The following is a 13,665-nucleotide window of genomic DNA, read 5'->3' as shown; positions in this document are numbered from 1 at the left end:
CCTAATCTAACAAGGGCAGTGATGCACGCAAGCCAAGTCGGACTGGGGAAATCTCCCACTAATCACAATTGATTAGACCGGTGATTAATAATCAGGTCTGATGTCAAATGTTATCAGCTTCGGTATTGCCTTCAATGGGCGCTCGTATCATAACTGGTCAAACGTACGGTATTTTTGAACCCCAGGAAAGCTAAAATAATATCAACAAGAAATAACTGGTCGTGCGAGGGATTAAGACCCCGAAGAAACCATACACAGAAAGCTAAATGATTTACACTGACTGTGTTTCTAAACTCCCTATTGTCTAAGATTCAAAGAGTGTATGATTTCATAGTTTTTTCATTTATTTTGAAAACGCCCTTCGATCCGTAGGGCACCGGAAAATCAATACCACCAGCTAGCTCGGGTCGATATTTTATATACACGACGCTAAATTCTTGTTGGTCTTCTCGGGCGTTGTGCCAAAATCTTCTTGGACCTCAAAAAGCAATTACAGTTTCTATTCAGTCTGACTTCGGTACAATATCGGATGATTGGGCGTGACTTCGCTTCCAACGCGTGAGTCCATATGACCACAGCCGCAACCAAGCACTTTGAAGTGTAATTTTATCAAATCTGGTTTCTGCAATACTTCTGCTTGTGTTTATGCCCAGAACAACAATATGCAGCGCTGTCCATTTAAAATACCGAGATCGCGCCTATATTTGAGAATAAAGACCAGTTTGGGACTACTCATGTGCCAAAATAAAGGCTGTGCAAGAACTTGAAGTTATGAGCCTTCAGTCATGCTTGAAGGGTAAGAACCTGCTTACTAAGTTGTATGGAGCTCTCGGAACTTGAATTGCACCCGAGCCGTGTGCGACGAGCGGCGCATGAAGCCGTATGGCGAGCCGTGCCTGCGCCTGCGATGACATTTCACCCAAAACCGCAATAGCCTGCATATCGGCAAACCCATTTCGATTTTGTTGCCGAGCTTCTTCTCCGCTCAATCGCTTCAGCAGCCCTAAAGCTCATCGAGTATAGAACCCCAAATTAGTCGCTGACGGATGTGCATTTTTGTTTCTCTGACCAAACACAGAAAATTGCTATTCTTAATGGAGACGTTTATCAAATGGTATTGAAATGCGGCAATTTTCATCTAGAGTCATGTTAGATATATGAATACAAGAACAGCCTGGTCTGGCGATGGAAAAACACCCAGTGATGCTAGTCCGTTGCCTCACTCCCTTGCCGGTAGCTACTAGGGGAAATCAACCTTACGCTCGTACTGCTGAATAATCACCTCGGCGCTGAAGAAAAAATCTTGGGCCGACGTGATTCATGCACTACCGCGTTGTTACGAGTGTGGGTGCGACTGGTGGTTTAATTAGAACTTATAGGCAATTCTGCTAAATAAGAAAATGGGCTGACTGAGGAACGGAGAGGCAAGAGATTGAACCCAAGCCCAGAAGAAACCGGAGTTGGCTCCATTGAGAGTTGTTTCTTGGCTCAAATCAAGAACTCCGGACTCCGCCTCCCGAACCTCATCGCATTGCATGCTGCATGACACTGCTTGCATACCATTGCTCTTCCGGTGTTATCACCTGTGGCTCATCATATAAACCAGATCAGATCTCCTTTTTCGCGGGAACGGAACCTGTTAGTGCAAGGTTTTTTACAATTTGCCTGAACAAACCAGCAAGTTTTACCTTCTCATTTTATATTCCACCCTCAAGGATTTAATTATTTTTCACGCATATATTCACCACCCCGCATTTTTTTTTTAAACAATGGCATTGACTCCCGATTCCGGTTCGAGTTCCTCGAAGAAAAGTTCCAAGAGCGAGCCTGAGTCAAGATCAAATAATGAAAATGAATTCGTGGTACAACAATTTGACGGTGAAGCCCAGATCGGCGGCCTAAATACCGAGGATTTGGAGCGCCAGTCTCTCACTACCGAATCTGTGTCTAGAACTATCAGTCGAAGACTCTCGAACGTGACTGAGTTGTACGAAGAAGCCGCTCATTCTAAGGAACCCATGCCAAAAATGGGTGGAAACAAACCTTATCCTCCGGCTCTTCCCGACAGAGAGCCATATCTTGTTGCATACGATGGACCCGAGGATCCAACATTTCCTCACAACTGGCCATTCAAGAAAAAGGTTCTCTCCTCTTTTAGTGTTGGTATAAGTGCGCTTTCTGTCTCCATGGGCTCTGCCATGTTTTCTCTTGGTGCTGCTCAAATCATGGCTGAGTTCAACATCGGCTCAGTGGTTGCAACTCTTGGTACATCGCTCTTTGTGTTCGGATTTGCATCTGGACCCATCATCTGGGGGCCTCTTTCGGAATTGTATGGAAGAAAAGTAGTTCTTGTCCCCTCGCTTTTTGGCTTCATGTGCTTTTCGTTTGCTACCGCGACTGCGAAGGATATCCAAACAGTCATGATCTGCAGATTCTTCTCTGGTTTTATCGGCGCTGCCCCCTTGGTCGTTGCACCTGCATCCATGTCTGATATATTTTCAGCAAGGAATCGTGGTAAAGCCATGTCTATTTTTGCCATGATGTTATTTGGTGGCCCCATGCTTGCTCCAATTATTGGCGGGTTCACTGTGAAAAACCCCAACATGGGCTGGAGATGGACCACTTACTTGACTGGCCTCATTGGTGCCCTTGCGCTCTGTTGTGTTGTTTTCATCCTCGATGAAACACACCATGGAGTCATTCTAGCAAAGAAGGCCGAAGCTTTGAGAAGAAGAACCGGGAACTGGGGAATCGGCGCTCCCCACGACGAGGTTTCGCTTTCGATCAAAGAAATCGCGGAAAAAAACATAACCCGGCCCCTCAAAATGCTTTTCTCAGAACCGATCTTGTTCTTGGTGTCGCTTTACAACGCGTTCATTTATGGTCTTTTGTATTTGTTCTTGACTGCTGTGCCTTTGATTTTCGCAGGAGAGTACAGGTTCAGTATGGGTATTGCGGAGTTACCCTACCTCTCGATGCTCATTGGTGTTTTTATTGGAGGAGGAATTGGTATCTTGATGGAGAGAAGATTTGTCAAAAAACTCGAAGCTAATGGTGGTAGGCCTGTTCCCGAGGAAAGACTTCCACCCATGATGGTCGGGTCTGTTGTTTTCACAATTGGTTTGTTCTGGCTTGGTTGGGCTGGGAGCTATCCAGATAAAGTACACTGGATTGTGCCAACGATTGGTGCCGCGCCTATTGGTATGGGCCTCATTCTTTTGTTCTTGCCCTCATTGAACTACATCATTGACTGTTACTTGTTTTTTGCTGCCTCTGCATTGGCCGGAAACACGTTTTTGAGATCTTCTTTTGGTGCGGCTTTCCCGCTTTTCGCTCGTCAAATGTTTGAAGGAATGCAAATTAAGTGGGCTGCTACATTGTTGGGCTGTTTCTCCGCAGTGATGATTCCCGTGCCAATTTTGTTCTACATGTACGGCAAAAAACTTAGAACATCCTCCAAGTATGCTTTTTAAGAAGCTCTCGCATTTCACCTTTCATCTGCCACATACCAAATATATGTACATAATTAACATCAATAGCAGAAGCATGTCTCGTAGTGAACGCAGCATCTTGCGCGCTCTTGAGCACGGTCACGTGTGCGACGCGCCTAGGAGGCTCGAAAAGTCAATGAGTAACCAGACGTGGCTCACCAAACTCATTCCAACAAAAGATACAAACATAATGGATTACGCAAATTACGGCAACTACGGCGACGGAGGATTTAATACCGATGCTCAGTTTACTGACATGAATGGCGGTGAAGGATCACAACGCCAACTGCAGACAAGAAACACGTTGAGTCCTGTCACTATAAAACAAATCAATGACGCCACCCAGCCGGTTCAAGATGGCGAGTTCACTATTAACAAAGTGTCTTTGAACATGGTTTCCTTTGTTGGAGTTGTGCGGAAGGTTGAAAACCAAACTAGTGCTGTAACAGTGACGATTGAAGATGGAACCGGATCCGTCGACGTTAAGAAATGGGTGGACGAAAAATTAACCACCGCAGCCGAGGAAGAGGAGTATTTCTTGGGATTAGAAAATAACTACGTTTATGTTACGGGTGCTTTGAAAGAATTCAATCTGAAAAAGGCGATCCAACATGCGCAGATCCGCCCAATTACCGACCATAACGAGGTCATCTACCATATGTTCTACACAATTCACACGCACTTGGAAGCTGAAGGCCTACTCAATGTACCAAAACAAGAAAGCTCATCTGGATTGTTCGTGGGATCTTCTACTGGTGCTGGTGAAGATTCGAAATTAAGTGACCAAGATCGAATTATGAGCGTTATTGCCGCAAACACGGGTTCAATGCTGGAAGGTGTGCCTGTAAAATGGATCAGCGATAGCCTAAACATCCCTGAAAACGAGGTCAGAAACACGTGTCAGTATTTGTCGGAACAGGGAAAGGTCTATCAAGGTTACGATGAGAGCTCTTTCTTGAGTGTGTGAAATCCAAACTCTGTATAATAAGTATTCTTCTTTGTTTTCATATAATCTGTTTTGTGTTTGACCCGAAGTAGATTTCCTTGAGATCTTCGTCATCCACAAACTCTGTGGTATCAAGAAAGTTCTTCTTTCTAGATGCTGAACTCATCGTTAGCACAAACGACTCTGCCGCTCGAAGTTCGTTTTCTTCTAGTGCCTTTCCGTTTCGTTGGGTCTTGTTGTGCTCGTCTTTGCCATTACTGTCTTTAGCATTTGCATGCAAATACTCTATTCTTCTTTTTGTTCCAATGGCAACAATACTCTCTTCAACTGTATTTTCGATGCAAAACATCCACACTGTGGTTGGTTTCTTCTGCCCAATTCTGTGGATTCGCGAAATGGCTTGAAGCTCCGTAGATGTGTTGATCAAAGGCTCGCAAAGAAATATATGCGTGGCGTTGATTAATGTCAATCCACTTGACTGTGCCTGCGAATTGAGTAAAAAACAGGTTTTGATGTTTGCCCGATCTTTAAACTCTTCAACGGGGTCGTTTTTCTGCCTTCTGCTCGTGGAAACATGGGACCCTTTTGCTGAAACAAAAGATATGTTCATCTTCTCAAATGCAAAGGCAAGGATCACTAGCAAATCTTGCCATTGACTGAATATAACAATTTGCACACCCGGATCCACACCTCGCAAGTATAGTACCTGTCTCACAATAAGGTCCACCTTGGACCCAAAGCTGCTGGAGAGATAAATTCGCTGAACCTTCGAGAGAGTTTCTACGTCTAGCTGTTTGTAAATCTGATTCACATGGGCTTTTCGCTTCGAAGGTTGCCCAAAATTATCACTGTGACTGGTCTCAAGGTGTTGAGCTTTCAAACCTCCCTTGTATTGAGTGAATCCATAAACTGTGCTTTTATCTGTGGGAGATTTACACATGGGACAGCGAGGTGATCTCCTGAGCCATTCCTCAAGACAGTATTTGCAAAATTTATGACCACAAAACGTTAAAGATCCCACAGTAATTGCAGAGCGACAAATTATACAAATTATGTCATCTTGTTCTTGCTCTTGATGATCACTATCAGTTCCTGTCAGAAGAGTTGCCAAGTACCTTGCACGAGTGATTCTTTTCGCAAGATTGCTTTGAGTTTGAACCATCATCTTGAAAAGATTCTGGAACAATGCTTCTGCGCTTTCTGCATTTGCTCTATCTTCCAAGTTTTTGGAAAATTCATTTTGAACGGAGTCAGAGATATGCTGTAGTTGTCGGAAGTATTCCACCCTTGAGTTGAACACCGTATTAAAAGATGTGTTTAGCTCCTTTTTCAATAGCACTTCTGCAATTTTCTCGTTTTCGAAAATAGTCCTAAGTGTTGCAAGTAAATCAAGGGATGTGACGTCGCCAAAGGAGAATTTCGATCTTTTATATTCCAATTCAAGGAGCCGACCATCGTCCACCAATTCTTCCAAGGAAATAGTGGTGTCAGGTTTACAGAGATGCCTAGTTTTCAGCAAAGCTTTGAGAAATGACCTGTCTGTGACTCTTTGAGCCTCTTGCTTAAAATCATTTTCTTGGTGTCGCTCGATTTCTAATATCGCCGCGGTGGACTCAAAAACCGCATTTGCACGATCTTGCAACATTTGCGAAACGATGAATATCAAGCAAGAAGCCTTTTCCTGATCTTGCACAGATTGATCAAACTCTTCTCCATCAGCGTCTTTCTTGTTGTCAGTCAAAGGATTGGTGAGAACAGTCAACAATTGGCTCATGTTTGCGTTGATCGAGTCAGCTTGTAAATTGAGTTTTATACACAATTGTTCAAACTGATCGACAACTTGTTTGCATTTCATGTCACTGGAGAGACCATTAAGACATGACACATCTATCTTCGGAATTGAAGCAAACAACTTTTTGGTGGTTTTTGGAAAAGTTTTCTGGCCGTCATTTGTCCAATCACCTGATGAAATGCTCATTTTAAGTCGTATGCGTTTCTTGGTCACACGTTGGACATCGTTGATCGCATGCAGAAGAATTTCTCGACGGCATTCTTCGGCAAGCTCATAATATCGCTTTTCTAACGCTTTGTTTCTCTTCTCTCTGTCATCCGTATGCAATTGTCTAGCCTTCAATATACGAACATCTGAATCTAAGCACGAGATGTTCTTGATTTCGGATGTTTGGGTAGGGTCTTTCTTTAGAAAACTTTTGTCTTTGATTGTATCCACCACAATATTAATAATGTCCAATGATATTTTCAATTGCGTGACTTTCTCTTGATATTCAGTATCATAAAGCTGGAAATGAGCAGATGCTAGTAAAAAGAAGCATTTATGTTGTATCAACTTCCAAGAGCGTAACCTCGCGTGATGTGCATTCACCCGATCTCTCAACTTTCTGAATTCTGCCAAGTTAACCCATATCTCTTCATCGTCCATATCTTTTTCAGCCGGTCTATCAAGTTCAGTTTTCATGACTGAATGTTTCGAGTCGGATATGATCAAATCCAAGTTCTCATCACTGTCAGAAATATTTTCAGTTTCGTGTGAAAGAGCATTTGCCTTAATCAACAATGCCCGGACTCGCCTTAATCTTCCATTGTCGGTCTCGGTATTCTGACGGACTTTGTCTATTAAAATCTGAATTTCTGGCTGCATGACGTTTAGCACTTCAATCACTTTATCAGGCTGATACACGTATTCAATCGCCAGGCAGATTTCCAAGACACGATTCACAAGTGCTTTTTCGCATTCACTCACTTCATCCTTCACACTTTCAATCATGTCCACGAGAACATTGCCAAGGGTTTTGAGTTCTTTCTCTGCAGATATCAAAATCTTCGTTTTATTTCTCCCTTTCAAAGTCTGAGTTCTTGGGAGTTTTCCAACCTGTAGATTTCCGCATAATTGACGAAGCTTCAAAAGCCAAGTCCGCAAATGAGAGTAGCTTGAGCTGTCGAGAGCCCTGCTCTTATCCATCGTTGTTTTCGAATCATAAATACCAAGATACGCAAGGGTAGACTCCAAAACCTCCTTGTACTTATCTTGCTCAACTTCAGTAAGGGGAATTATGAGAAGAATTCTTTGTTGTGGGGGCAATTTGATGTCGTCATGCACCATATTCTTTGTGTGGCGAATAGCGAGTGTCAGCCAGACCTCAACAAAGTCCTCATTTGCACTTTCGGGGGATGTCAAGAGATGCCAAGCAAACTTGTGAATTTCATAGTTGAAAGGCAGAAATCTAAGAAATTTCAAAACAGCAGGCAGCGTGCTTGGAGTTCCTGATACACCCCAAGAATGAAATCGAGGTAAGATGGCGGCAGTCGCAAATGCTCTTGTGGAGCCCGAGGAAACCATTTGAACTTCATCTAACACAACACGCCACCACTGAAATGACATAAGCGGAGACTCATAGTACAGAGTGTGGGGAATATTTTTGGGGCCTCTCTCTGCAATTTTGCGAGCAAGCTCAGTAATCACTGTCCTTTCGAACTTTTTTTGAGTGAGAGCAACCTCATCTTGGTTACGAAATTCTGGTATATGAAACTCCGCCTTGAACGATTCAGCTGTGGTTGATTGAGGACCGGTTTCTTGCCCTTTTTCGTCAGGTTTGCTTATTTCTGTACCTTCACTAGTCCGCTTCTTCCCTCCTCGGGTGGGCTTGTGTCTGGAGGAGTAGTTGGCATAGTCTGTCTCCCTTGACAATGTGGAATAATTGATAAGCACAACATCATAGTTTTGCAAGAACTCCGCGATGTACTGTGGAATGTTGTTTAGTTCGGGATACTTCCCTAGTCCTTTATAGATGGTCACCAGTAGAGCTGGACAGATTTGACAAATCTCAGTGTACCATTGTCGAAGGATAGATTCAGGAGCGGCAATAAGCGTTGTTTTTGCCTTTTTCACAACCAGAAAATCACCTCCATCATTGAATTGAAGAGAAATTGAGGCGCCTACCTCGTGCAGAGGGCGCGGGTTTAATTGAATCAATGTAGTGACTTCCACAGTTTTCCCGAGACCCATTTCCTCAGACAAAAGACCACAGCCTGGAAGGGGATCTGACGTATTCTCCTCGTAGTATGATTTGAGAAACATCAATGCCTGTAGCTCCAGCATGATGTTTCCTGTGTAGTTATTATACCAGCAAATTTCACCATGAAAATAAACACGTTTCCAACCAAAACAGAGACGTGAGAAAATGTCGTGGATCTGGCGAGCGAGCCAGACTATGTCTGTATGAGGATAATTTAATATTGCGTGGTGTAGCTCACTTGTGACCACAGGTGCAGAAACGCACTTCTGTGATTTCTCGTCATATTCGACACCTTCTTTCGATAAGAGCCAGAGTACACTTTTTCGTTGGAAAGGGAGAAGAGTCGTCTGTAAACCGGGGTGAGTAAAAGGTTGAGCACAAGCAGGCATACGACCTGTTTTGTCTGACACCACCTTGTAGAATAATTGGTTGTCCTTTAAAAAGGACTCAAATTTTGAGTTGAATTCAGAGCCTTCCTGTGGTATTACCTTGATATGAGGCTTGATCACATTGTCTAGGGCTTGTGAGACATCTGACGAAAAATATCGGTATAACAGCGTCACGATCTCAACCTTATAGGAGAGCTCGAGAGCAACTTTTTGGGTCGCAGCACAAAGCTCAATGCTTAAAAGCATTTTGGAAATTGCAAAGTGCGATTTACATTTCTTCATTCGTGAGCCAATAAAGAAAATCTCAGATGAGATTGCAGACTCTACAGCTGGGTCCAGAACGTGCATTGAGAGTAAACCACCCCTCTTTAGCAGACCGTTCTGCCTTTGGAAGATGATAACCAGGGGCCCCCCTGTACTGGAAGGTTTGAAGTCGAAATTTTCGATGTGGATTTGGTAGGTTTCGGGGTCATTCAGCGAAACCCCGCCCCCAAGGTATTGTGAGATCAAAAGAGGCTCTAGACGTACCGGAGAAGACATTTCGGTCACCCAATTCCGATCCATTATGACAAAGTTGGCATTCTCATTTCTTGAAGAAGCACTGCTGGTCTTAGTAGGCTTCTGACTGTGCATGAGTCCAGGTCCCAGGGGCGATATCGCGTTGGCGTACTCGAGAATCGCGTCTAGATCAAACTCGACTAAGAAAGAAGGCAACGCCGTCTCTATTGGCGACAGGCTTCGAAGTGTCGGGATTGCCTTGCTCATGATCAGCGTACGATATTTGATAGGGAAAATTCGTCGATGCTGAGGCGATAGGTCTCACGACTATCCGGTAGAGCTATACTGAATCTTGGTCATTAAGAGGATTCACGTGACCGTGTTTGCTTATCTTCACGCCTGCGAATTGCGCAACATTTCCATGGATGTATTGTATTGATTCTCGATGTGGTCTCTACGATATGAAGTGTACGAGTCGACTGCAGAACAACTTCCCACAAACTTTTCATGACCCGTTTCATTTCATTCTATTAATAATCGAAAGACCTAGAGCTACGTTTCCTATATGAAAACAAAACACGACTGGAGTAATCAAAATTGCCTTTCTGGGAATACTGCAAACGCGCTTGGTAATAAAAGCAGTTTCAATAAACCTCCATCTCCTCTAAGAAAGACCTCTTCAAGCAATAACAGGCTTTTGTTTCCGGCGACCAAGAATTGACGCTCCGCCCAAGTCCAAAGAAAACAAATTTTGAGTGTTCATGTCTTTCGGTATCTCGCCTGGAGAAGAAAAATCATTTACCTCTTCTTCTTCCTCGAGCACTTGCGAGCAGTCGTTGAAAGCTTGCTTCTTCAAAGCTGCCTCTTCGCCGGCCCTGTGAACAGCGGCCGAAATGTCAAACGCATCGCGAAGCGCCAGAGCAGCTGGTGAATACAAGTCTGAGTTTCTGTATCTTGAAAGGTTGTTGTCCGTTGGGGTTTTGTAGGCCTGTTTGGGGTATTGCTGTGGGTTCGTGTACTGGTCAGGGATCTTTTTCATCCAAGGATCTTCGAAGAAATCATCAATAGTGTACCGTTTCTTTGGATCAACTGTTAATAGACGCGACACACAGTGCTTTGCTTCAGCGCTTATCTCATCCCACCAGGGTGCCAAGAATGTGTATTCTCCACGAGCGACGTTTGCAGTAAGGTTTTCTATGCGCTCGTCATAGAAGGGAGGAAATCCACATAACAATGTGTAGAGAACACAACCAATAGCCCACATGTCTACTTCTTTGGAATACCTTTCATCCCGCACGATTTCTGGAGCGGTGTAACCCACTGTTCCACAAGGGGTTTTTGTATTGTGTTCCCAGATCTGCTTCGACAAACCAAAATCAGCAATTTTAACTATGCCAACAGTGCCGCCACCCACGCCAGGAATGAACTCACCCTCATCCTTCTTAGACTTTGGATCGTCCGAATGGCGAAGCTTGGAAATGGGATTGAGCGAGGGTGTGAACGCAATCGGCTGAAACAACAAGTTTTCAGGCTTGATGTCTCTGTGCACAATCCCAACTTCCTCATGCAAATAACGAATGGCTTTTGCGACTTGGTAGATGATATGACGAGACAAGTCTTCACTGAGGTAAGTGTACTTAACAATAGCAGCAAAGATTTCTCCACCCACAATCAACTCTTGAACGATGTGGAAATAAGATTCTGTCTCGATGAACTCAATGAACTTGACCACATTGGGATGAGAGAGTTGTCTCATTATGATCACTTCTTTCAAAACCGCTTGTTTTTGAGCGTCGTCCATCTGGTACTTACGAAGCACCTTAATGGCAACCTCGTTGCCATTTTTTTTATGGTGAGCTTTGTAAACGATGGAAAAAGCACCTTCGCCCAACTTTTCCAAAAACTCGTAGTGGTCCAATCTGGGATTCCGGTTGGCGTTATTTCTCTGGCGTCTCTCCTCTTCTACAATTTGATTTGCCACAGCGTCATAGTTCAGCTGAGGGGCAGCATTGGGCGTGAACGGTCCATTCATATTCTCGGTGCCAGTACCCATCTCTAAATCACCGGGCACATTTCGATCTTGATGCGAAAGACCCGGGTCTTGATACGGACTTGAAGGCACTTGTTCCTTCATCTGTCGGGCACCTTTCTTCGACCCTGTTGCCGGCTGTGCTGGTGTGTATGCTGTGCGTTGGGGCGACGTGTTGTCCTTCTCAGTCTTATCTTTGAAACTGTTGGCCTGTCTGCCTTGCCTGATAAAAGCCTTTAGATTGCTAAACATATTTTCGTCCGAAATGTAACGTTGTCAAAGCAAGAATTAATCCTCAAAGCGGAAAGAGCGCTAAGCAAAGGGTAAGGGAGAAGAGAATTTCAGGGAAAATTCAGCAAATGGGATTTCTGAAGGTATCTAGAGGATGGTCACAACGCCCGACTTTTTTGAGTATTGTGGTTTGATAGCTTCTCCTGGGGAAAGAGATGATCTTCTGGCGGTGAGGTGTTCTCAAAAGCAAGTCTAACAGGAAATCTTCCAACTTCGTATCGGTCACAAAACGCGACGAAGAAAAAATCAGAAAGTTGAAGTTCGACGTGTCGATTCAAGTGATGTAGTGTTAAGGGCACGATAGAGACCTAAAGCACCACTGCGTCGAGATGAAAGAAGCTAATACGACGCGGTTATCTAAGACAAAAAAAGTGGACTCCGTTGCTGTGAGAATCTAAGACACTTTTAAGCAAATCGCTACTAGCCTGCGTATTTTGTCGTTGTATGTAAGCCTGATTATATAAGCGTAGAGCAAGTAAGCTGGGGAATGCGCCTTAAAAATCTGGGACATTCGATCGACAGCAAAGATAAACGCAGCGCACCAGCCACGGACTTGCTGAATTCCGCGATCACGTGACGGGACCAGGTCCCTCAGTGTGAGCTAGCAACCTATGGCCGAGCGTGGCGCCGATGACGAAATGCGAGCAGAGGGGATCTGCACGTGGCATGGCGCGCCACCGTGAACGGCCTGCCAGAGGCAATCCTTAGATGAGTGGAAGCTGACCGGCAGCTGATCACTGGTGAGAAAACACGAGGCACTGTGAAATCCTACAGTGCCACTCTTGCAGGTTCGCCCAGACTCGCTCGGAATTCCAAGCAGACCAAGAGCTTGTATTTCCATAGACGTCAATGTAGTGTCATCTCCGTCAGCCTTCTCCATGCCCCGCCCTAAAAGCGCGTTGGATATTGCGGCACGCCCTAATTCTCCCCGCGCCCAGCCCAGCACTGGCCCACCAGATAACACCTCGCCACACTGGAAACAGAGTTCTAAAAACAGATACTTGCAAAAGGATGCTGTGATGTAAAAGGGGCTTTTGAAAGTACGTCCTGAATGGCGGTGGGGCTGCGAAAATCTTGATGCATGCCAAAGAACAGGCATGCCGTCGTGCCATCATCCGGGGAGCAGCGGGCCACCATTGCGCTACGCCCTGCGGAATTGCGCGATCCGGGCCCAGGTGTCTGGGCAACGGCAAACAATATGTGCGGTTCCATGGTGGTTGGGCCCGCGAGCGGCCCGAATTTTAAGCAGGACACAGCTGCTTGGCGCGGTATGGCCCACATTTCGTCAGTGTCTTTCGTGTCGCTCTCCAGGCCCCGCGACATTGAAAAAGAGAATGGCGGAAACAGGTATGAAGAACAGGATAGTGAAAACAGATATGAAATAAAAATTCAGAGGCCCAGGTGGAGAATTGTTAGCACATGATAAATGGGGCAAGGGCGAGTGTGGAAACGAAAGGCTCCCAGACGCATGGGTGTTTTGGTCGTGGTCTATTTTTTTTTTCAGCACAGTCCACATCCTACAAATTGGCGTCTCATTATCGTGGGGGCAGGGCCACGGTGCTGGGAAGTTATGGTGGCCCAAACCTAAATCGCGTGCGTCGTCAGTCGGGTGGAAATCACTGATACGCCCAGTCCAGAATTTGATTTCGCCCGCCGTTGCCAGCCACTACATATTGTAGTCAGTGGGAACGACGGCTTGTCTTGGAAACAGCTAATGGAATAACAATCTTGGAGAAGGACGAAATGAACCAGTGCATCTGCGAGGTGCGGAATAAACCCGCCTCAGGTTCCGGGGGTTTAGCTTCACGGACCGCGTCCATGCGAAAATTGACAGTGTTTCCGTCGCCCCGCCCCGCTGAAAGAGCTAGCATGCACACCAACACCCGCCCCTATTTCTGCATTTTGTTCTTTGTTTGTTGTTCGCACAGGCTTGGTCCGCTGAAACACATTGCACATTAAAGTTTGGAGGCTTGTGGCGCATCTTACC

General features: G+C 45.0%; 5 protein-coding genes across 5 annotated transcripts; 3 read left to right on the top strand and 2 right to left on the bottom strand.

Moving 5' to 3' along the window:
- Positions 1–1,769: 1,769 nt before the first annotated feature.
- Positions 1,770–3,473, top strand: FLU1 (Flu1p; the record flags this gene model as incomplete). Its single annotated transcript, XM_018857818.1, has 1 exon — positions 1,770–3,473. One exon carries the CDS (start codon positions 1,770–1,772, stop codon positions 3,471–3,473), a length of 1,704 nt encoding a protein of 567 aa, XP_018710591.1.
- A 177-nt stretch (positions 3,474–3,650) lies between these two features.
- On the top strand, positions 3,651–4,738 carry RFA2 (Rfa2p). The gene has a single exon (XM_018856200.1). The coding sequence runs from the start codon at positions 3,682–3,684 to the stop codon at positions 4,456–4,458; it is 777 nt and encodes a 258-aa protein (XP_018710590.1). The 5' UTR covers positions 3,651–3,681; the 3' UTR covers positions 4,459–4,738.
- On the bottom strand, positions 4,496–9,625 carry METBIDRAFT_79367 (uncharacterized protein; the record flags this gene model as incomplete). Its single annotated transcript, XM_018859050.1, has 1 exon — positions 4,496–9,625. The coding sequence occupies one exon, from the start codon at positions 9,623–9,625 to the stop codon at positions 4,496–4,498; it is 5,130 nt and encodes a 1,709-aa protein (XP_018710589.1).
- A 412-nt stretch (positions 9,626–10,037) lies between these two features.
- RCK2 (serine/threonine protein kinase) lies at positions 10,038–11,639 on the bottom strand (the record flags this gene model as incomplete). The annotated part of the gene is made up of 1 exon (XM_018854302.1): positions 10,038–11,639. The coding sequence occupies one exon, from the start codon at positions 11,637–11,639 to the stop codon at positions 10,038–10,040; it is 1,602 nt and encodes a 533-aa protein (XP_018710588.1).
- Positions 11,640–12,556: 917 nt separating this feature from the next.
- METBIDRAFT_13084 (uncharacterized protein) lies at positions 12,557–13,357 on the top strand (the record flags this gene model as incomplete). Its single annotated transcript, XM_018854301.1, has 3 exons — positions 12,557–12,699; positions 12,774–13,025; positions 13,072–13,357. The coding sequence occupies 3 exons, from the start codon at positions 12,557–12,559 to the stop codon at positions 13,355–13,357; spliced, it is 681 nt and encodes a 226-aa protein (XP_018710587.1).
- Positions 13,358–13,665: the final 308 nt, after the last annotated feature.

The sequence above is a fragment of the Metschnikowia bicuspidata genome (genome assembly GCF_001664035.1).
Source record: "Metschnikowia bicuspidata var. bicuspidata NRRL YB-4993 chromosome Unknown METBIscaffold_5, whole genome shotgun sequence".
NCBI lineage: Eukaryota > Fungi > Ascomycota > Pichiomycetes > Serinales > Metschnikowiaceae > Metschnikowia > Metschnikowia bicuspidata.
This window is presented reverse-complemented; position numbering and strand designations above follow the sequence as displayed.